At 43.8% G+C, this 23,267-nt stretch overlaps 1 protein-coding gene and 1 pseudogene across 1 annotated transcript; both read left to right on the top strand.

Moving 5' to 3' along the window:
• Positions 1-5,682: 5,682 nt before the first annotated feature.
• On the top strand, positions 5,683-6,339 carry LOC128725515 (uncharacterized; the record flags this gene model as incomplete). The annotated part of the gene is made up of 1 exon (XM_053819270.1): positions 5,683-6,339. A coding segment is annotated over exon 1 (657 nt), but the record flags the coding sequence as incomplete, so codon positions are not given.
• A 116-nt stretch (positions 6,340-6,455) lies between these two features.
• LOC128725504 (uncharacterized) lies at positions 6,456-23,044 on the top strand (annotated as a pseudogene).
• The last annotated feature ends 223 nt before the right edge of the window (positions 23,045-23,267 follow it).

Below are 23,267 nucleotides of genomic sequence, written 5' to 3'. Positions count from 1 at the left end.
ATGACATGCCCCAACCACCGAATCATGCCGGCCTTCGCCACCGTCAGGATGTCCGGCTCGCCATACAACTTAGCTAGCTCGTGGTTCATTCTCCTTCTCCACACGCCCTGCTCACATATACCGCCAAAGATAGTCCGTAGCACCCGCCGCTCGAAAATGGCGAGAGCGTTGGCGTCCTCCGCCCGTATCGTCCAAGGCTCATGGCCATAGAGGACTACCGGGCGTATCAGAGTGCGATATATCGTGCATTTCGTGTGTTGCTGGAGTCTTCTGGATCGCAGGAGTTTATGGAGCCCATAGTAGGCACGATTTCCCTGAACAATGCGTCTTCGAATTCCGCTGTTCACATTATTGTCCGAAGTGACGATCGTACCAAGGTAGCAGAACTCCTCTACCACCTCAAGATCGTCACCATCAACTGTTACTCTGCTTCCAAGTCGGGCTCTATCCCGATCAGAGCCACCGACAAGCAGGTACTTGGTCTTCGACGCATTGATCCTCAAACCAATCCTAGCGGCCTCGCGTTTCAGTCGAGTATACGCCTCGCATACTGCCACAGATGTCCTTCCGATGATGTCAATGTCATCCGCGAAGCCCAGGAATTGGAGAGATCGGGAGAAAATCGTGCCCCGTATTTCGAAGCCCGCGCTTCGCATGACACCTTCCAGAGCGATGTTAAACAGTAAACAGGAGAGTCCATCCAAGGTGGCCCTTAACAGGTGTACCAGCTTCCCAGGGAATCCGTACTGCTGCATGGTGTTCCAGAGCTCCATCCGATCTATGGTGTCATAGGCCGTCTTGAAATCAATGAATAGGTGGTGCGTAGGGATCTGGTGCTCTCGGCATTTCTGGAGGATCTGCCGTAGAGTAAAGATTTGAACGGTGGTATATTTGCCTCCAACAAATCCTGCCTGGTAGCTTCCAACGCAATCTGTAGCAAGGGGCGCAAGTCTGCAGAAAAGTATTCGGGACAGGATCTTATAGGCAGCATTCAGGACTGTGATGGCTCGGAAGTGAGCACAGTCCAATCTGTCACCCTTTTTGTAGACTGGGTGTATGACACCCAGTTTCCACTCATCCGGTAGTTCTTCCTGGTCCCAAATCCTTCTGATCAGCCAGTGGATGTTAACGGAAAGCCTCTCCGGTCCCATCTTGAACAGCTCGACCACCAGCCCATTGCTGCCAGCTGACTTGTTACATTTCAACTGTTTTATGGCGCTTACGACTTCGTCCAAGGATGGCGGGGGCAACTTCGTCATAGTTGTGTTCGTTATCATAGCGCTGCTCAATTCTGCATCTTGCGCTTCGTCTGGTATCCACTGCTTCTGCTCCGTTAAGGTGTCCGTCATAGAAGCACTTCCACCTGTCAATCACCTCCCGCTCGTCCGACAGTATGTCTCCTTCCACGTTACGGCACATCGCGATTGTAGGAGTAAAACCGCTTCTTGAAGCCTTCAACATCCTGTAGAACTTACGGGTTTCCCCCGACTGAGAGAGCTGTTGCATCAGTTGCTCGTCCGATTCTTCAAAGCTGCGCTTCTTGTCCTGGAAGAGTCGGGTCTGCTGCCTTCTCAGTCGTCTATAGTTTTCCACGTTCTGCCGGGTCTCGCGCTGGAGCATTCGGGTGCGCGCTGCGTTCTTCTCGGATAGTGCTCGTCTGTACTCATCATCAAACCATTCCTACATCTGGTTACGTGTTACGCGGCCAATTATTCGCTCGGCCGTGCTGCTGATGGCTTGCTCCACTATTCGCCAGTGGTCGTTGAGTGACATCGCCTCGGTGGTGGTGTCTTCAGCCGATCTGTATTGAGCCTTGGGGTGGGCTGGGATCGTAGCCTATTGGCTACGCTGAGTTTCTGGCGTAACTTAACCATAACCAGGAAATGGTCTGAGTCGACGTTTGCTCCTCTGTATGTCCGTACGTCGATAATGTCCGAGAAGTGCCTTCCATCAATGAGAACGTGGTCAATCTGGGAATATGTCTGCTGTGGTGATCTCCAGGTGTAGCTGAATTGAGGTGCGTGTTGGAAGAAGGTGCTGCGAATGGTCATGTGCTTGGAGGGGGCGAAGTTTATAAGGCGAAGCCCATTGTCGTTCGTCAGCTGGTGGGCGCTGAAACATCCTATTGTGGGTTTAAATGCCTCCTCCCGTCCGACCTGAGCTTTGAAGTCACCGATGACAATCTTGAAGTCGTGTTGTGGGCAGCGGTCGTACTCCCTCTCCAACTGCGTATAAAAGTTGTCCTTATCATCATCGGTGCTTCCAAGATGTGGACTGTAGACGTTAATAATGCTCAGATTGAAGAACCTCCCACAGATCCTCAATCTGCACATTCTTTCGTTGATCGGCCACCATCCGATCACTCGCATTCGCATCTCACCTATGACCAGGAACGCCGTACCTAGCTCATGCTTTTCCCCACCACTTTGGTAGATGATGCAATCGCTGCGATAGGGGCGCTTTGTAACTCCTTTCCAACGCACCTCCTAAAGTGCTACTACTCCGAAGCCGCGGGTCCTCACCTCGTCCGCAAGAATGCGGGTACTTCCGGGTGCTGTGAGGGATCTGCAGTTCCATGTTCCAAGTTTCCAATCGTTAGTTCTTTTTCGTAGCGTAGGTCATTTGCCGTAGTGCCGAATCAAATTTCCTTCTTGGTTACTATTCGTTGCTTTTGTATTGGTGGTGGCTTGCAAGGCCTCTCCCCATCCCCCTGTCTCGTCGGAGGACCTACGCTTCACAGCTGTTTAAAGTCCCGTGTGAAGCCAGGACAAAAGAGAGAACCAGTCGCCCCTGACATGGAGAACAGACGCTGGTATCTCTCTCTCCCCCCAATTCAGCCATATCACCCATCCTCCCAAGTGGTTGGGTTTCCCCGTATACCCGAGCTCAGATATTCGGAGAGACATGTTACCGCTCTGTACTTCGTGGACGTATTGGGTAGGTGTAGGGAATGGAGAGCCTATGTTATCTTTCTAGAAGCTTCGGATCCATTCCCGTATCAGTGTAGTATTGCTACTACCCTGCCAACAGAGCTAGATGATGAGCTTTTAGGTTTTCAGCCCATTTTTCGCATGTTATTTTATGTTTGAAATATCAAACAGTAATCTTTACCTGTTTCAAGTTTTCAAAGATGTGAAGAGATAGTAAAACTACCTCTTTAAAAATATACAACATCTGTATCATATATGCTTTGTTAGCCGCTGCATTACAGTACCGCCTTGTATAACAGGTTCGGTGCAACAGTGCGTATACCAAAAATATTCAAATCCATTTTTGACACATTTGCGGTTCGAAGTGGGTCCGGAACGTTTCACCATTGCTTAATTATATGTAAAAGAATGTTTTAGGAAAAAATTGGAAATAAACAATTTTAAACATTTTTTTAATTCACTACCAAAGTTGAAAAATATGATTTTGTTTTGTTATTTTTTTGTTTATAGTCCTAAAAAATGTATTTATGTAAGAATTTAATTTCGTTTTATTTTTATTCAACAGTAGATTAATTTATGTTTCCAATGATATATAATATGTCCATTTTAGACCAAAAAATACTATTAAAATAGTCAGTTAAAGTGTGAGTACTGAAACGCTGAAATTTGAGCTTTTTGACGAGCTTTGAGGCTTTGTATTATGGAAGATGTAAATGCTAGAAGTCTGTTAATTCGGATTTTTCTTAATTAACTATCTGACCCAGTTTTTAAAATGGGTAGATGATCGAGTCTTAAGCAAGTACTTCTCGTCATTTTCAATCGCATTCCCTTTGATGTGGGCGTTGCCGACGATCGCGATTAGTTTCTTACCAATAATGAATTATTATTGATTTTTAGGCAGTATTTTGTTGTCGGCTGCTTGAAGTATAAGAAACAACTCTTCTCCATGGATGTTATCTTTGTCCATCCAGAGCGGCATCCTCCTTCGTTTGTCGACTGGACGACCCATGAAACATGCCGAAGCGCTGCGGTAGCGGGAAAGAGCAAAAGATGATTTTCTACATGCACCTTATCGGTTTGAGTTTTGGGTGCCAATTCACTTCGGCTCGCACTCTCGGCTGGCCGAACCCCTGCAGGCAAATGCCGAAGTGCTGCGGTAGCGGGAAAGAGAAAAAAGACGATTTTCTATGTGCACCTCTCCAGTTTGAATTATTTTTGGATGTCAATTCACCTCGGCTCGCCCTCTCGGCTGATCGTGTGAGCGAACGACGCGAAAGTCTCAATTTGTGAGCGCATTCTCATTACGCGCATACTTACGCATCGCATGCGCGCGCATACTTCGTGAACAAATTGCTCTAGCGCTTAACATGACTCCAACAATAGTTGCAACACTTTTAAGGGCGCTGGGCATTTTTTTTCGTTTTTGTTTATTCCCGATAAGCGATCGTGCGCGGTCGAATTCAGTACGTCACCAAAACCAAAACAAGAAGATAATTTGTAATCGTTTTGATTGATGATCTGTCAAAGTATTGCTTTAGTCGAAAATAAACAAGTACAATTATTAATCGCAAAACAAAAGGATTTTTTTACGTAAAATGCCGCGAATATCTGGGAAAAAGATCTGTTGAATATGAAGATTCCTGTCCGGATAAGTAAATTAAATGTAAATATTGTTTCATACCGCTCCCTGGGTAAGTATTAAGCGTGTATATAAACGAAACAAAAGTGTTGTGCAGTGTGATAGTGAAACCTAAATCAAAAGTTATGTGTTCTTTAATACCTTTAATACTTTAATACCACAAGCAGCCTTTTTGGGTGCGGAATTAACGCAAAGAATAAAGGTAAGAATCGTACAAAATAAGAAAAAAAAGATTTACTGGTGCATCGGTAGATCTGTCAAAAGAATTGCGCTAAAACGTGATAAAACCAAAGCAAGATGGATCGCAAAATAAGAGGTGGCCGATTTTATGCGCAATGTCGTCAAAAAGTTGCTCAATTTCACGCGATTCGCTAGCTACTGAGAAAAAGTAAAAAGCTGGACCGAGTAAAATTTCGCATTTTCGCACCCTATCCATCCGTTAATGTCCAATATATGCCTTTTAAAAGTGAGTGTTTTTTGCTCTGTGATGTGTTCAACCAGTGCGTTATATGTTATTATATGTCTAATATAGGTAAGTGTTTTGTGATTCTGTTGAAATTTTTAAGTGTTTCTTACATCTTACTAAGTTAACTAATAGGCCAGTCTGGTGTCTTACATAGCCACATTATATTGCAAGTTTAGGGTTTTGCAGTTATGATTGCCCTGAGGCCGAGCATTATATATTTTTTTGATTCAAATAATGAGTTAAAAATTAGAATTAAATTCCATTATTAAAATACAGAAAAACAAATAATGTAATAAAATTAAATTTTTAAATTTCAAACATTAAGTGGCAAGTCTGGGGTGTTAATACTTAATTTGACAAATATTATGGGTCTAAAATTTAGGATTTAAATGCATTTGAAAATATTTTTTTTTTACAATTTCTGTTTAGAAATTTTGAAATGTTTTTATATACATGTTTTAATGTATGTTTGAAAATATTTAATCGGTTTTGACATCGATGGTTAATATATTTTATGTTGTATGGAAATTGTTCGTAATGTTGCGATTAAATTTATTGCCTTCTGTTCATAATGATAATTTTTCGCAGAATCTTCATCTGACAGTGAAATTTATGAGCAAGAGCCAGGGCCTAAACGGGTTCAAATAATGGAAGAAAATCCAAGCCATGGGGTGGATGAATGTGGAACTGACGATCACGAGAGACCGGATGGGGACGACTGCGTTGAGGAAGATGAAGAAGCAGTCGGTTGGGACGGTGCATATGGATTTTTCGATAGCATGAATATGCAAGATTGCCTTCGATTCCTTGCAATTACGTACCAGCTCCCCCGTTCGGCTGTCAACATGATGCTGGCCATCCTACGGAAGAAACTCGATTTGGATCTTCCCAAAGATGCGCGGACGTTGATTAAAACACCTTCCCCTGTTAATAGCCAAATCGTTGCTATCCGGGGAGGTGATTTTTGGTACGGAGGCTTGAAATCAGTCCTGACCAAATATGTTACTCCTGTAGCTCTTTCCAAAGCCCTCAATCCCGAAGCGACACATTTTTCACTCGATGTGTCAATCGACGGGCTGCCACTACAGAAGACAGGGCCAACTGAGCTTTGGCCCATTCTTGTTAAAGTGGTAGAGTTGCCAAAGCTCCCGGTTATGACGGTAGCCACATTTAGTGGACCATCCAAACCGGAGAGCATCGAAGAATACTTGCGGTCGCTGGTGGATGAACTAAATGAAATTCACCAAGGAGGTTTGGTTATCGGCGATAGAACGTTGCATTTTAAAATTCGCAATTTTATCGTCGACTCTCTAAATCATTTTTTTAATAACAGCTACGACGAGCTTCACTTGAATGCATGGTTGCTTAAAGTGTTCTTGCGTTGGAGAATACTTCACCCAGGGTAAGAAAGTAATTTTCGATGCCGTGGATGCTCCCCTGCGTACGGACGCAGGATTTCGGTCAAGAGTATGTCCGGGCCACCATAAATCATGGCGTTCGCCACTAGAAGACCATCTACAGTTCGATTTAATTAAAAACGTTCCTGTTGGTGAACGACTTCATTTAATTGATTTGGGGGTTACCCGAAAAATATTCCGAGGATTTCTTGAAGGCAATTTTGAAAGATATCCTCGGTGGTCCCCTGAAGTAAAGGAAGTTGTTTCTAATTTTTTGAAACAGATGCAGCTTTCTTCTGAAATTCACCGTACGCTTAGAAGCGTACGGTAAGTTACTTTTTGGAAGGCATTCGAATTTAGGACCTTCCTTCATTATGCAAGTGTTGTGGTTTTGAAGGACTGTATATGATGCGCCAGGCTACAGTCACTTCCTGCTCTATTTTTGTGGTGTTACGATTTTGTCATCATCGTACCACCAGCACCTCTGGACCCGTGCAAAAGGTTTCCTTTCCCGATTTGTTAAGGATTTCGGCACATTTTATGGACCAGCAATGTTCATAATCTCCAACACGTGTTTGGAGAGGTTGCAATGTTTGGGCTGCTGGATGAATTTTCTGCATATTGCTTCGAAAGCCATTCATATCAGATCAAACCTTGGGTTAGATGTGGCACGAAATGTGCGGAACAAGGGGCAGGCAGATCAAGTGAAATTGCCACCACCTACATGACTGCCAATTGAATTGCTTCGAATTATCCATGCTTGAAGAGAAACGGTGTCGGGATACACGTGACCGCCGATTTTGTCTTAATGCCAAATTTCAAGGATCAATGGTTTTTAACTAAAAACCACGATATTGTTAAATTTTTGGAAACAACGACATCTTCTTTGTTTCCTATCTCCGTAGTTGGTATACGGTTTCTGTCCAAGGCGGCGCTTTATGTGTTGTCTGCAGAAGATAATTCCTTTGAAAGAACCTCTTCTGCAGACATACATATTTACCAAATAAGGGAAAATGCGAGAGCTGAAAGAGTGGAATTATCTTGTAATGGAATCTTGTGCAAGCTAGTAGCAGTCCGATTGCCTGCTCAATCATCAACAGTTCCTTCTACTCCAACTCTACTATCTCCTATTAACCCCTCTACTCTTGCTTTCTTTCCCCTCCTTCACACTTTTCAATCCTAACACACCTTTCCACAAATAATAATTCCTCCACCACCATAAGATAATTCCACCACTTACTTACTTACTTATCAGGCGCTACAACCGCTTGGCGGTCTTGGCCTGCTCCAGGAGAAACCGGAACCGCTCGCGGTCGAGCGCCGTCGTCTGCCAATCGTTGATCCCGGCCTTTTTGGCGGACGCATCCACGCCATCACTCCATCTCAGTTTGGGCCTACCACGCCTCCTCTGTCCATGTGGGCAGCCTAAAAGGACTTTACGGGCTGGGTAGTCCGGTGCCATTCTAATGACATGACCAGCCCACCGGAGCCTGGCGAGTCTAATTCGCTGCACGACAGTGAGGTTATCGTACAGTTCGTAGAGCTCGTCATTGTATCGGCTCCTCCATTGTCCTTCCACACATACGGGGCCAAAAATCCTTCTGAGCATCTTCCTCTCGAACGCGGCTAAGAGGGTTTCGTCAGTTTTGGACAAGGTCCATGTCTCAGAGGCGTATGTGAGTACTGGAACTATGAGTGTTTTATATAGTTCCAACTTCAGCCGTCGCGACAGGTATTTTGAGTGGAGAAGTTTCCTCAGGCTGTAGTATGACCGGTTGGCTGCCAGCACCCTTGCGCGTAATTCAACTTCTATGCTACTGTTGGTGCTGACTTTTGACCCAAGATAGGTGAAGTTTTGGACGACTTCAAAGGTTCGCTCACCTATCTGTACGTCACCCCTGCGTAGACTCGCATTAGTATTTGCTAGCAGGGCCGCTGACGGTGCCATCATCATTTTGGTTTTTGCCTCGTTAATCTCCAAACCGAGGTTCTCAGCCGCCTGCTCAATCCGCTTGTAAGCCTCTGCTACATAGGAGAGCCGCAAACCAATGATGTCTATGTCATCAGCGTATGCCAGAATCTGGATTGACTTGTAGAAGATGGTCCCCGAGGTTTCCACTCCTGAGTCTCGGATGGCCCTCTCTAGCGCCAGGTTGAAAAGGAGACAGGCAAGCCCATCGCCCTGGCGCAGACCCTTGGTGGTAGCAAAGGGCCTTGAGAGTTTTCCATCCACCATCACCTGGCATGTGACGTTGGTCATGGTCATTTTAACAAGCCTGGTAAGCTTGGCCGGGATTCCAAAAGAGCTCATTGCGTCGTAAAGTTTTACCCTGGCTATGCTGTCGTATGCGGCTTTGAAGTCTATGAAGAGATGGAAAGATTGGAGCTGTTGCTCCGCCATCTTCTCCAAGATCTGCCGCATGGTGAAGATCTGGTCAGCGGTTGATTTTCCTTTTCGGAATCCCCTCTAATAGTTTCCCACTATCTCTTCTACGAATGGGACAAGTCTCTGTTGCAAGACTAAGGAGAAGATCTTATAGGCGGTATTCAACACCGTAATACCCCTGTAATTGCTGCACTGTAGCCTGTCTCCTTTCTTGTATATGGGATAGATGATACCAAGATTCCAATCACAGGGTATCGATTCGCTATCCCACACCTCAGTAATTATTTGATGAATTTCGCGTTCAAGTGCTGCACCTCCGTTTTTGATCAGTTCGGCTGATATTCCGTCGGTGCCGGGTGCTTTATTATTCTTCAACTGACGGACTGCTTTTCGGGTTTCGTCCATGCTTGGTGGCAGTAGCATGATATCATCCGCTAGTGGAGCCTCTAGCTGTTCGTTGAACTGATCATTTAGTAATTCATCAAAATACTGAGCCCATCGCGAGAGGACCTCTGGCTGGTAGCTGACCAGATTTCCATCCTTATTTCGACAACAGGTCACCTTAGGTATAAAGGTTTTTCGATGACCTGCTATCTCTTGGTAAAACTTTTTTCCTGGGCCGTATCGCACTCTGATTCCTTGGAGCTCCTGCACTCGTTGTTCTTCCCACTGATGTTTCTTGGTGCGGTGTACTCTTTTTTCTTCTCGTCTGAGCCGTATGTAATTCTCTGCGCATGCCCGCGTTCTATGCCGCTGCTGCATTGCTCGGTATGCGCAGTTCTTACGTTCCGTCACAAGTCTACATTCGTCGTCGAACCAGCCAGATTTGGTGTTGCCCCGACGTGGTGGTAGTGTGGATTTTGCACAGTTCAATATCTTTGTTTTTAGAGCGCTCCACCGTTCGCTCTTAGTGTTGTATGGATTTGCTGGTAATAGAGACTCACCTAAAGCGGATTCGAATGCCTGTTGGACTTTAGCGTCCTTTAGGGAGTCCGTGTTGAGCCGGGCCTGCATTTTTTCCTCATCCCCTTTGTCACGGGGACGGGCGAGTCTGCAACGTATCACTAAGCCAACCAGATAGTGATCGGAATCGATGTTGGCTCCTCTATAGGTTCTGACGTTTAACAGGCTCGACTGTCTTCGGCGGCTTATCAGCACGTGGTCGATCTGGTTGGAGGTGGCTCCATCTGGGGACACACAAGTAGCTTTGTGGATGTCCCGACGCGCAAACTTGGTACTTCCCACAACCAGATTACTTGCTGCTGCAAGTTGGACCAATCTATTACCATTGTCATTACTGTGCTCATGTAGACTGTGATCACCAATGTATTGGCGATACATTGGCTCCCTACCGACTTTTGCATTGAAGTCCCCAAGGATGAATATGAGGGCTTAGGACACTTGTCAATGGTTTTTGCGAGGCGGCCGTAGAAAAGGTCCTTCTCCTCTTCGTCTTTGTCTTCGGTAGGGGCGTGTACGTTTATGCGGCTGATGTTGAAGAATTTGCCTCGCATGCGCAGGGTGCATAGCCTATCGTCTATAGCCTTGATGTCGATGACCTCGGATTTCAGCCGCGGACCCACGGCGAAACCCGTTCCGAGCATATGGTGGCGGTGGTGGCAGCTGTAGTATAAGAGGTACCGTTTTTCACCACGTCTGTTTAGCACACCATTCCCTAGCCATCGTATTTCTTGTAGTGCTACAAGGTCCATGTTCAGTGTGGCTAGGGCGTCATCTAGTTGCTTCAAGGCTCCGGCTCTGTGCAGAGTGCGTACGTTCCATGAGCCCATTATCAATGTCCGGGGGCGTTGCAGGGGTCGGTTGCCGTTGAGTCCAGTTAGAATATTCTCCTTAGAGTGATCAATAATGGATAATGGATTATTTTTCCTGGTGTATTTTTCGACCATTTCGAATAAAAAGGGCTACATTGTTTCATTCTCTTATCCTTATATTTCTTTGGCATCCCGAATAGGAACTGAATCCCGTTTATGCGTGTACCTGATTTTTTTGTGGTTGCACTTGTTTCCACACTACGGCATAGATACTTTCCGTTTATGTTTATGTAGGATTTCGATGACAATTTTTACCAAAAGATACATATGTTATACGGGTAGTGTTAAAATCTACGGGTAGGGTTCAAATTAGTCTGTGGGGGGGGGGGGGGGGGGGGGGGGGTGGTGATCAGGGTAATCAAAATTCAGCTTATGATGAGGTACATCATATGAGGTACATAAATTTTTAACCTCTAAACCTCTATCTATCCCTTTACCTCTAAAGGATAACATATAATGTTTGCAAAATTTGTCGACAAATTAAAGGTAACAAATTAATTTTGGCTATCATGTAGAACGACTCGTACAAAAGGTAAATTATGATTAAAGAAGGTATATATAACTTATTTTTTTTCCTTTATTGGGACGGACAAGCCGTATTTACAACTCTACGTGAGCCGCTGATGTAATATACAAAAGGCATTTACTCCCTTTCTTTGCCTTATCCCGGGCATACTCTGTTAACTTAAATTAATATGATGGTGTGTTATAAATGTGTACTGTTCGTAACTATTGTCTATTATTGTTGGGTTATTGCTGGTGGCGTATTGTGTTGCAGGTGTTGAGTTTATTGTTAGTCTGGATATGGAAGATTGTGTTGTTGGCTGTTGTAGGCGCTAGCTTCAGCGTGCTGTTGTGTGTCCTTAAAAGTACGAATTTCCTTTTAGAGCTCATTTATTATAGTTCAATGTCAAGTACTTATCCCAAGAGTTATGGTAACACTAAACATGAATTTAGAATTTTGGAACATGTTTGATAGTTAAGACAAGGACCGTTCCGAGATACGAAACGCTTTGTCGAAAAGAGCGTCTAGGATTTCCATTATTCTATAAATGAAATGTTCTTGACTCTTGACAACCTTTAAAGATCTGAGTGCCTTGACCGAGCTTAAACTGTCTGTGAATATATAATACTGGTCCGACGGACTCGCGCTTATAAGAAGAAGTGCATAGAGAATAGCTGCTAGCTCTGCTGTGTAGACACTACACGGCTGCTTAAGCTTAAAGCATGCTTCTGTAGTAGCGTTGTACACACCGAAGCCTGTCCCATCCTTGGAGGATGATCCATCAGTGTAGTACTGGTTTTGGTGGTTTAAATGACCATACTTCTCCATAAAAATGGTGAGAGTGCACGTCTGTCGAAGGTCGTCAGGTATGTTCCTAATTTCGTCCCACATCGAGGAATCTTTTATAAACGAGTTGTAGGATTCAGGAAGAGTGGGACGGCTTGTGTGACGCTAGGGTGTACCTGCAAGGAGGTAAAATCCTTGTAAATTTCCAAGATTTTACTTTTGGAGCCTGTCCCTAGTAACGCTTTAAAGTTCTCTAAAACCAGGGGATTAGAGACAGAAGCTCTAATCAGAAAGCGGAGTGCGATTTGGCCGAGATGGAGTTTTAGTGGCATCACTCCCGCCATCACTTCTAGAGCCATGTTATGCGTAGATTTCATGCTGCCCAGTGCTATTCTGAGAGAACGATACTGTAGCCTTTCTAGTTTTTGGATGTATGTTTTAGCTGTCCAAAGGAAACATATGCTTCCATATTCTAAAACGGACAGTATCATTGTTTTATATAGGCGCAATATGTCGGTTGGAAGGGCACCCCACCAGAATCCTGTGACAGTCCGCAGAAAGTTTATACTTCTGGTGCATTTTTGTACTAAGTGGCTTATATGTGGAGTCCAGCTAAGTCTGGAATTAAACCAGATACCGAGGAATTTGAAGTTTTCGGTATTAGCAATCTTATTGCCATCCAGGTAAATATTTAGGTTCGGTTTAAATAGTCCTGCTTCTTTATTCTTTGTAGTGTCGCTAAAAAAGGAGAATACTACCAATTCAGTTTTTGTAGGGGAGAACTTGATACCCAGGTTTTCCGACCACACCGAGATATTATCAAGTGTGGTCTGTAGGGCATTTTGTAGTTCGTCCGCGTTCCTACTAGCGACTGAGATTACGTCATCGTCTGCCAATTGTCTAAGGCTACAATTGGGAGCCAAACAGGTGTCTATGTCGTTAACATAAAAGTTATAAAGCAGAGGGCTCAAGCAGGATCCTTGCGCTAGACCATGGAAGCTGGTTCTTTTCATTTTTTGATTGCCATTTGCAAAGTTCATTACTTTTTCCGAGAGCAAGTTAAAAATGAACTTGTTCATTTTCGGGCTTAGACCAGCATTTTTAAGCTTTTTACACAGTAAGTGGGGGGACACTGAATCAAACGCCCCTTGTACATCCAAGCATACGGATGCCATATTCTTTTTGTGGGCATGCGCCAGTTCTATTTCTGTGACCAGAAGCGCTAAGCAGTCGTGGGGACCGGACCCTTGCCTTTTCGAAAGCCGAATTGCGTGTTAAAAAGAAGGTTATTTGTTTTCAGCCATTGTTCTAGGCGAAAAAGGATCATCTTCTCCAAGAGTTTCCGCATACACGAAAGCAGCGCTATCGGGCGATACGACTTGTAGTCTGATGGCGGTTTGCCCGGTTTCAAAATAGTGATTACTTTAACTTCTCTCCAATCCGATGGGACGGTATTGAGATTAAACAGCTTGTTAAAGAAACTCAATAATCGTTTTTTAGCAACATCAGGGAGGTGTTGCAGTAGGGAGTTTCTTAGTTGGTCTATGCCCGGGGAGGAGTTTTTGCTAGAGAGGAGTGCTATCGATAGTTCGACCATAGTGAAGGGTGAGTCCATGCTCTGGTCACTGCAGGGTGCATATAGCTCAAAACATTGTTCCGGGACGAAATCGGGGCATAGAGTGTAGGCAAATTGCTTCAGCCAATCATCGGAGTAACATTCACTCTCGTTGGTGGTATTACTATTACGCATCCTTTTAGTCATTTTCCAGAGCGAGCTTAGCGAGGTGAAGGGGTCCAAATTGTTGGCGTATCTACGCCAGTAGCTCTTTTTCTTTGCTTTAAGCAAGTTTTTACAGCTTTTCTCCAGGTTTTTATACTTATCGTATAGCCACATGGAGCCTGAAGATCTAAAATTTATAAAGGCTTTCTTTTTTGCCGAAAGTGCTACTTGACATTCCTTGTCCCACCAGGGGGTTGGGAGTTTTTTGTAGATCCTTGCTTTGGGAAAACTTCTTGATTGGGCCTGAAGGGCGCAGTTGTTTATACAAGATACGAGGTTCTCGTACTCCTCAAACGGCGTAAGATTGTTTTTTGTAAGGAATGGTGAAGTGGATATTAGCTCACTGTATCTCGCCCAGTCAATGTTCCGTGTTACGTCAAAGTTAACCCGGGGTTCCTTGATCTGAGGGGATCCCCTGGCAAAAGATATTTCAATTGGTAGATGATCACTACCCATTGGATCCTTTGTTACCCTCCAATTGAGACTCAGAGCTAGAGCTGATGAACATATAGACAGGTCCAGTGCGCTTGATCCTGATTTGAATACCCTAGTTGCTTCCCCTGTGTTGAGGATTTTCAAGTCGTTGTTGCCGCAGAGATTGCGGATAGCAGAGGCACGGATATCATCTTTGCTGCCCCCGCGGTCGATACCATGCGAGTTGCAATCACCTAATAAAAGAAGTGGCGCAAGTAATACCGCTACTAAATTTCCTAGTTCCTTAATGATCTTTTCCATCCTTTCTTTCTCATCTTTGGCTATCGGAGGGATATATATATATATATATATATATATATATATATATATATATATATATATATATATATATATATATATATATATATATATATATATATATATATATATATATATATATATATATATATATATATATATATATATATATATATATAGATGCCAAGATAATGTTAATGTCGCCTAGGTTTGCCTTAATTGCTACAACTTCAATTATCTCGAGGCTAGGGGTTGAAATTTTGTGAAAGGTGTGACACTTTCTTATCCCTATTAACACTCCCCCTCCCCGTGATTGTCGATCTTGCCGTATAATGTTATATTTTTGGAAGGTAAATTTAACATCATGGGATAGCCAAGTTTCGCAGAGCGCAAACCCGTCGCAATTTAATGAGCCGGTAGTGGCTTTAAATAAGTCTAGCTTTCCTATAAGACTTCTACTATTCCACTGAAGTATTTTAGCCATTTTTGGTTTATTCGTCGAAGCGGATCATCATAGCTATGCATGGCTATTGTGTCAGCCACACTTTGATCATTCCTTTAAGGAAAGGAAGGGCTAAAGTTGGAATGCCGAGCAGCGGTTGCGGAAGCTTTAATGTCATAAGGAGTGACTCAAGGATTTCGGAGAGGGAAGGGGACGATGTGAACGGTTTGGGGTGTATAGGGAAAGCTAGGGTTTTGGGTTGAGGAGCTTTGTTTTTCCTTTGTGACTTCTTTTGTGCTACGTTATCGCCATCGCGGCGGTTTGCGTCGCTCTTATTTGTGTTAGCAGGTATGTGAGCTTTTCGGTTCACTTGTCGTTGGTTTTTCCTAGGTTGAGTCTTCTTCTTCTTAAGGACTTTCCGTTGTACCTTTTTGTAAGGTAGTCTCGTATCACTTCTTGAGTTTTGTGCCACATGCTCCAGTGCAGCCAGGGGTCATTTCCGGTTTCCACAGACAACAGTTGGATGGGATTGGCCGGGTTCGCTTTCTTAAGGGCCTCGCTATACGAGCCCTTAGCACGTTCGAAAATGGTTTTCGTCTGCTCTTTTTGTAGCTTTTTATATACAGGGCATGCCGTTACCACGTGCCATTGATCCTTGCAGTGTGTGCTGTTTTGAACTAGAGCCGAGCACTCTGCCGTAGGGTGGTTACCCCTACATTTTCCACACGAGATTCGGCGTGTGCAGTAGGAATCAGAGTGACCGATCCTATTACACATGGAGCATGTGTACACCTTGGGTACGTATGGCCGGTGTATGGGAATCCGAAGTCCTTCGATAATAAGGGCCTGAGGGAGTACCATTCCCTCAAACGTGACCCGAAGAGACGATGTGGGGATGAAGGTTTTTTGACCTTCTACGCTTGCGTTAGCCCTGTATAGCTTTTTAACCTCCAAAACTTTCATTCTAGGTATGGTAGGGGATTTGAATGCTCCCATCCCGAGTTTTAGCACCTCCTCTACCGGATGATCAAGATCCTCGATCACGCCGGTTATTTCTACCGAATTACCGGGTATGAATACTCGGTAATGCTCTGTAAAATCTGGATTCGCCGCTATTAAGTTGGCCTGAATCCGGTCCTTTGCGGTGACCCTTATTTTGCTCGGACGCATCCGAAAAACGTCGGTCACTCCCGGGTATTTTTTATTTAATGACCCCGAAATTGATTTAAGGCCAAGTTGCTTTTTCCCCGGCATAAAATAAACCACCGGGTTACCCTCCCATGAGGCAGGATATGCCCGTGGGCGGTTGGCCAGGGTTTGGGATATAGAGTCCAGAGAGTCTTGCTGCAATTTCTTTGCTGCCGGGGCTGTCTGAAGTGGGGTTGTTTGACTTTTACGCTTCACAGCCCGTTCAACTTGCAGAAGTTCATCGTCTGAAATATTTTGTAGCTCTACCTCCATGGTAGAGCCAGAGACCGCGGTCTAAGGAAGGATATATAGGGAACTCACACGGGTCACTCACATAAATGTCACTCGCACAAATTAGGTACACGCCACTAACTACGTAGTAGTGTAGTCTTAGTCACAACACGAAGAGTACCGACTAATTCTTGCGCCAACTGCTTACACGATCGGAGTTTATTTACCCCGACGCACGCAGTGTATGGGGCGGAAAGAGACGGTATCAACACAGGACAAATGCCGATTAGAACGTTGGTGTCCACGGGGTCACTGGTCGCTCTTTACGGAGCGTCCAAAAACACATCCGATCTCTTCGGCAGCTGGAGGCAGAATGATATATATATATATATATATAACTTATGTTGGTAGTTTTTTAAATGCATACTAGTCAAGACTGTGCTGTGAGTAGGATCACTTTTGCATCTTGACGAAATTAAACAAGTAATTCAGTTAGGCAAATGGCATCCAAACGATCCATAGTTTGTTCAAATGTGTATATAATTGCTAGTAAAAGAGAAAAAGTTCACGTCATAGAATTTGAAAACATCCTTCAAGGCGAAAGCACCGTCACTCATCAATTGATTGGTAAGTTTTTTAAACATTTAAACTAAACAAAATGTTTCGCGTCTTGGAGATACATGAAGAGAATAAAATTTAAAATAAACGTATTTTATGTAGCAGACGATGCTACTTTCTCCATTGAACCACCATTGGAGGCAGTTGAATCCTTCATGGAGGACAGTTTTAGCGAAAACGACGAAAGCTATGTATTAACTGACGAAGAAAACAACATCAGTGACAACGATCTCAACTTTATTGAAACGGACATATCCTTTAAAGATGGTCTTCGCTTATGGGCGCTATCTACAAATCAAACACACACCGCTTTAAATTCCTTGTTAGGCCTTCTCCGCAAAAATACCTCTTTTGAATTACCAAAAGATGCGAGAACTCTTCTGCAAACCCCAACAAATGCATCATTAGACATTTCTGCAATCGATGGTGGGCGGTTGTGGTATCAGGGTGTCGGGCATTGCTGAAAAAGCTGTTTCCGGTAAGTTTGGAATTTATTAACTTTAGAATTTAAAAGGATAAACAATAAATTAATACATCCTTTTTATTTAAATTACAGCAAAACATTGCCAACCGTAATACCATTCATTTGGATTTTTCAGTGGATGGCCTGCCATTGCACAACAGCGGAAGCACACAATTTTGGCCTATTTTGATGCAGTTGTATGATATGCCACATGTGCCGGTGATGGTTGTTGCTGTTTTTTGTGGTCCTTCAAAACCCCAGCAGGTGGAACAGTACCTACGACCATTTGTTGAGGAGCTGAACGACTTGCAAGTAAACGGTTTGTTGATCAACGAGCAACTGTTTAATTTAAAATTGCGAGCCATCATTGCGGATACTTCAGCGCGAGCATTCATCAATGGTAGGAATTACTTGTACCTTGCTTGTAACATATTATTGTAAATAGATGCAATTAATATTTTTTTAATTTTTTTTATACTTGTATAAATTTTTGCAGGTGTCAAATCCCATACCGCCATTTCTGCTTGTATTAAATATACAGTTGAAGGGACATACGATAGAGAAGACAAAAGGGTCTTCTACAAAAGCGTTACCGCTACCAAGCGAACTGATGCACTCTTCAGAGCAGGAGAATATGCAGCTCATATGAAAAATTCAACTCCATTAATTGATCTCATCAACCTGGACATCATCGAGGACATCATAGTATCGGACCGCCTGCACCTTATAGATTTGGGCATTACAAAAAAACTAATCAAAGGCTGGATTCACGGCAAAACAGGATCTAGGAAATTGAATCCATCAGATAAAAACGACATCTCACGATCCATACAAGAGCTAGCTCTTCCTTCCCAAATCAACAGGAAATTACGTAGCATCAAATATTTAGAGTTCTGGAAAGGATCGGAATTCAGAACTTTTCTCCATTACGGCAGTATTGTAGTTCTCCAAGGAAAAATTGACGATGCAGCTTACAACCACTTTTTAAAATTTTTCAGCGCAGTGTCCATTTTTTCATCGCATGTTTATGAAAATCATTGGGAGTTTGGAAATGAGCTATTGCAACAATTTGTTGCCGAATTCGGTACGGTTTACAAAGATAGCCTCATCTCCAGCAACGTGCACAATTTGTTGCACGTTTACGACGAAGTATGCAGATTTGGACCCTTGGATTCAATTTCAACTTATTCATACGAAAACAACCTCCAGCGACTGAAACGACTGCTTAGAACCGGCAACAAGAGTTTAGAGCAACTGGTATATCGACTAGCGGAAATTGATAAAGTACAGATCGACCCACACTCTGAAGAACGCGATTATCCTTCAATTACAACAACCGGTAGAGCATTAAAATCTATGTGAGGAAAGACTTCATGCTTCAGCCAGAGAAGCACTTAACTACATTATTTACGGAAAACAGTTTCAGCTCCAGTAAGATTTTTTCACTCAACCGTGCTCATCGTCGATGCTTAACATATTTAGAGCTGATATGGCAGATTTATCTTCGACCGTATCACAATTTACAGCGGATGACATTAAATGCAAATTAGCCGCTATTCAAACAAATGAGCTATTATAAAAATATAAGGTATATTGTAAGGTATATAGTAAATTAGTAAATAGTAAATTTCCATTTTTTACAATAATAAATGCCAATATATACATAATAAACATTAATGAAAAATTTATTTCGTCTGGCCAAGTCACAAAAGTGTAACTGAAATGAATAATTTTATCAACATATTTATGTAACGAAAAATTGAAGAGCTGACTCGAAACCCAATTTTTCTTAATGCTCTATTTCCATGTACTTCTGTTCAGTGCTAGAATCCAACTCCTCTCTTTAGGTTTTTTTTAAGAACTTAAAATATGTTGTGTTTATTCCACTTAAAATGCTAATATACATATTGTCATCTTAGCTGATAACTTAACTATGTTCCCTGCTCCTTGGAGTGTCTACGCTAGAGAGCGGCTCTGAGCCGTTACATATTTAACTAGTTATAAAACATACATGAACTTCCTAAGCTGTCCCTACATGTTTCAAATTGTTTCTCAGCATAAAGCTGGAGGTTGATAGCGCATGGCCATCTATCGGGGCGAACCCCACTTTAACCTTAAAATAACTTAAAACTATGAAAAAACCTACAACCTAGCTATATACTAATCAAAAAAATCACCTTAAAAAAAGATCCCGGATCAACGCAGAGGTTGAATTCCGGGAGGTGAGTTGGAGACGCATGAAATCAGCTTCAATGCGCTCGCTTATCAATGGGATCCCTGCATCTATATGCAGGTCCCTGGTGGGGTATCTAGTAGGCAAATTGAGAATCATTTTCAGAAACTTGTTCTGAATTCTCTGCACTACTAGCCTATCCTTGTTTGAGCAATTGCTCCAAATATTGGATCCGTACATCAGCACCGGCAAGATGACTTGGCGGTAGACAATAAGTTTTTTGTCCCTCGACAGTCCCGAGCGGCGCGCAATGAGTGGATATAAACTCATCAAGAGTCCAAGTGTTTTGGAGCCAAGGTGATCTACATGCTTCCTGAAAGAAAGCTATTGATCGATGGAAACCCCAAGGTAGCGCACATCAGTGGACCAAGGGATTTCACAGTTTTGCAAGGTGATAGGTTCAACCTTACGCACGATGGAAGCCATAAGCATCCGACGTTTGTAGGGGACCACCATCACTTGAGTCTTTGCAAAATTGACTCTTATCCTCCAATCGTTGAGGTATTGGATATATTTATCCAAACCTCTCTGAAGTCCTCCTTGAAGAAACTCCAGATTACGAGAGGAGTACAAAATGGCAGTGTCGTCTGCATACAACGACAGCTGCGTGTGATTGTCCATGTCGGGAACATCCGACGTAAAACAGTTGTAAAAGAGTGGTCGTAGGACACTCCCCTGTGGAACGCCAGCACAGTTGGCATAGGGGGCGGACATTGTCCCCCCTATGTGTACAACCGACGTACGAGAACTCAGATAGCTCTGAATGATTCTCACTAAGTACGTCGGAAATTGTTGGGCACGAAGCTTATGCAATAAGCCATCGTGCCACACATTGTCGAAAGCCTTTTCGATGTCCAGAAGGGCCATCGCAGTAGACTTTCCACACAGCTTTGCGTCATTAATGACATTCAGGACACGCTGCAGCTGGTGAGCTGTAGAGTGTCCTCTTCTAAAACCAAACTGCACCTCCGTCAACGTGTTGTTGTCGGAGCAGTGGGCTTCCATCCGAGTGTAAATCACCCTCTCAAAAATCTTGCTTATGGCAGGCAAGAGGGAGATCGGACGGTAGCTTGAGACTAGGGAAGGATCCTTCCCTAGTTTCCGTAATGGAACGACTTTTGCAAGTTTCCATTGTAAAGGAAAATATCCTAGTTCCAGACATCTGTTAAAGATGCTGGTTAAAAAGCTCATAGCTCCATGGCCAACATGTTTTAACATCAAGTTAAAAATGTTGTCCGGTCCAGGAGCTTTAAATCCGACACTGTACTTTATGAGTGCCTGGACATCGCCCAAGGAGGTCCGGTCAGTGTCAGGAAGAAAATAAGGAGCCGATGCTAGTTCACGGATGCTGTTGCTAACAACGGCGTCGTGTGGACTAGGCATCGTGTCGCTCACTCGATGAGAGTGAGCAAAATGTTCAGCGAATAGCTGAACCTTTTCAACAGGGGTGAAGCTCCTATTTGGGGCTTCACCCAGGGGGGGAATAGGCCTAGGCCTATTCTTCAGCACTTTAGCTACTCGCCATAGAGGGCGAGAGTTTTTGTGCATGGAACTGATCTCCTTCGAAAAGTGATCATTCCTAGCTTGTTTCAATCTGTCCCTAACTACCTTACCGAGGCGCCTAAACGCCTGGTATTGAGCCCTATCTCCTGATCGCTGGAAGCGACGCCTCATAGAGTTTCGCAACTTTATGAGGCGTTTCGTTGGTTGGTTGGTTGGTTGTTTTTATAGAGACTTTGAGCCTGAGCTTCATTCGCCTCTGTACGGTAGAAAGTGGTTTAATCCGGTGATGTAGTCTGATTTATATTTCGTTGTATAGGCCGATGGATCTCAGGAATTTGATGAATTTTTTTTGTTGAGGCACTTCGTTGGAAAGGATTTTGTCGATATCGGTGTCTGGATGGCAGGTTTTTCGTTGGTTGGTGTAACCATAGCAGTCTGTGAGTAGATGACGGACTGTAATATCAACTCCGCAAAAGGTGCAGAGTGGTGGGTGCGATTTTTCTACGATGTAGGAGTGGGTGAGCCTGGTGTGTCCGATGCGGAGTCTGGAGAGGACTTGTTGGTCTCTGGGCGATGGCATGTCTTGCCGTTCAACTGTTGAGGTTTTGATGAAGCGTAGAAATGGTCCGTAGCTATTGATCCAGTTATTATTCCAGCTATTTCTGATTGCTTTGTAGCTCCAGGTGATGATATCCTTTCTGGTGAGTGAGGTGTTCGTGGCTGGTGTATGGAGTCTGCCTTCGTTAGCTAATTGGTCTGCTATTTCATTACCATGGATCTTGGAGTGTCCGGGGATCCAGCAGAAAACTATTGGTGATGTTTTGGATAGATGTTCGAGATATTGGATGTATGGATTTCGGGAGTTTCCTTTTTGTAGAGCTGAGAGTACGCTTGCACTGTCTGTGAAGATGATGTTCGGTTGTTCAGAGCTAAGTGCTTCTTCTGCAGCTATTGTCATGGCTATTGCTTCCGCTGTAAAGATGGATGTGTAGTCTGGAAGCTTGATGGCGCAACTGTCTTTGGTGGAGTAGATTTCAACTCCTGCAGCTTCGTTGAGGACTGATACGGCGGTGAAGATGTGGTGGTGGTTCTGGTACTTGGACTGGATGAGTTCCTGGTAGTGTTTTTGTATAATTAAGCTGTTGCTACCGGCGCGAACCCGGTGATTGATATGCCAGTCTATGGTGGGCTGGGGATGGTGCCATGGACGGTCACCTAGTCGGATGAGCTTGGTGACTGGAGGAAGATAGAGTTGCGTTGCGTTGTGGAAGCTGTTTTTGGCGCGGGTGATTAGAGCCTTGGAGACAAGGCCTTTTTCCGTTGTTCTTGTGGCTGCAGCGATGAGTTTGAAGGTGATGATGTGACGGAGTGGAAGTAAGCCACCTTCACATATCATTGAATTGGTTGGGCTAGTAGCAAAAGCTCCGGTGCTGTATTTTATTGCAGTGTGATAGATTGGGGCTATGATTTTTTCAAAATGATCTCGTTCCCTGGATACTATTTCGATGCCGTAGAGAAGTTTCGGTAGCAGCCAGTTGTTGATAATCCGGAATAGTGATTTGCGGGATGCTCGAGCCCTTCCGGCTCCAAGCATCTTGAAGACGTTGAGACGGTTTTTGGTTTCTTTTTTTACCCGTGAGGAGTGGGAGCGGAAGGATAATTTGTTGTCGAGGGTAATCCCAAGCACGTTGGCTGTGCAAGTGTTTGGGATGGTCTGGTTGTTGTATTTAATGGGTTTGTTCTTGTGTCTGATGTTTGTTTTACAGATGTATAGGATTTTGGATTTAGTGTGGGAGATATCCAAGCCGGACCATCTGGACCATTGCTTGATTTTGTCAATTCCTGTTTGTAGGAGGTTTCTGGATTTTGAAACGGATGAGGATGAGGAGATCAGTATGATGTCGTCAGCGTAGACGAAGGATTGTATGTCAGTGGGGATGGAGGAGAAGAGGCTTTCCATACTAATAAGGAAAAGTGTGGGGGAAAGAATGGCACCTTGTGGGACACCATTTTCGAGAACGTGGAGGCTAGAGGATTCTGAACCTATGAGGACTTTGAAGTTTCTATTGGTCAGGAAGCTTTCGATGTACATCATAAGATGTCCCCCGAAGCCCCATCGCGAGAGCTGGTCAAGGA

The sequence above is a fragment of the Anopheles nili genome, chromosome 2, assembly GCF_943737925.1.
Source record: "Anopheles nili chromosome 2, idAnoNiliSN_F5_01, whole genome shotgun sequence".
In the NCBI taxonomy this organism is placed as follows: Eukaryota; Metazoa; Arthropoda; class Insecta; order Diptera; family Culicidae; genus Anopheles; species Anopheles nili.
The sequence above is the reverse complement of the archived record's forward strand: the minus strand, read 5'-3'. Positions and strand labels throughout refer to the sequence as shown.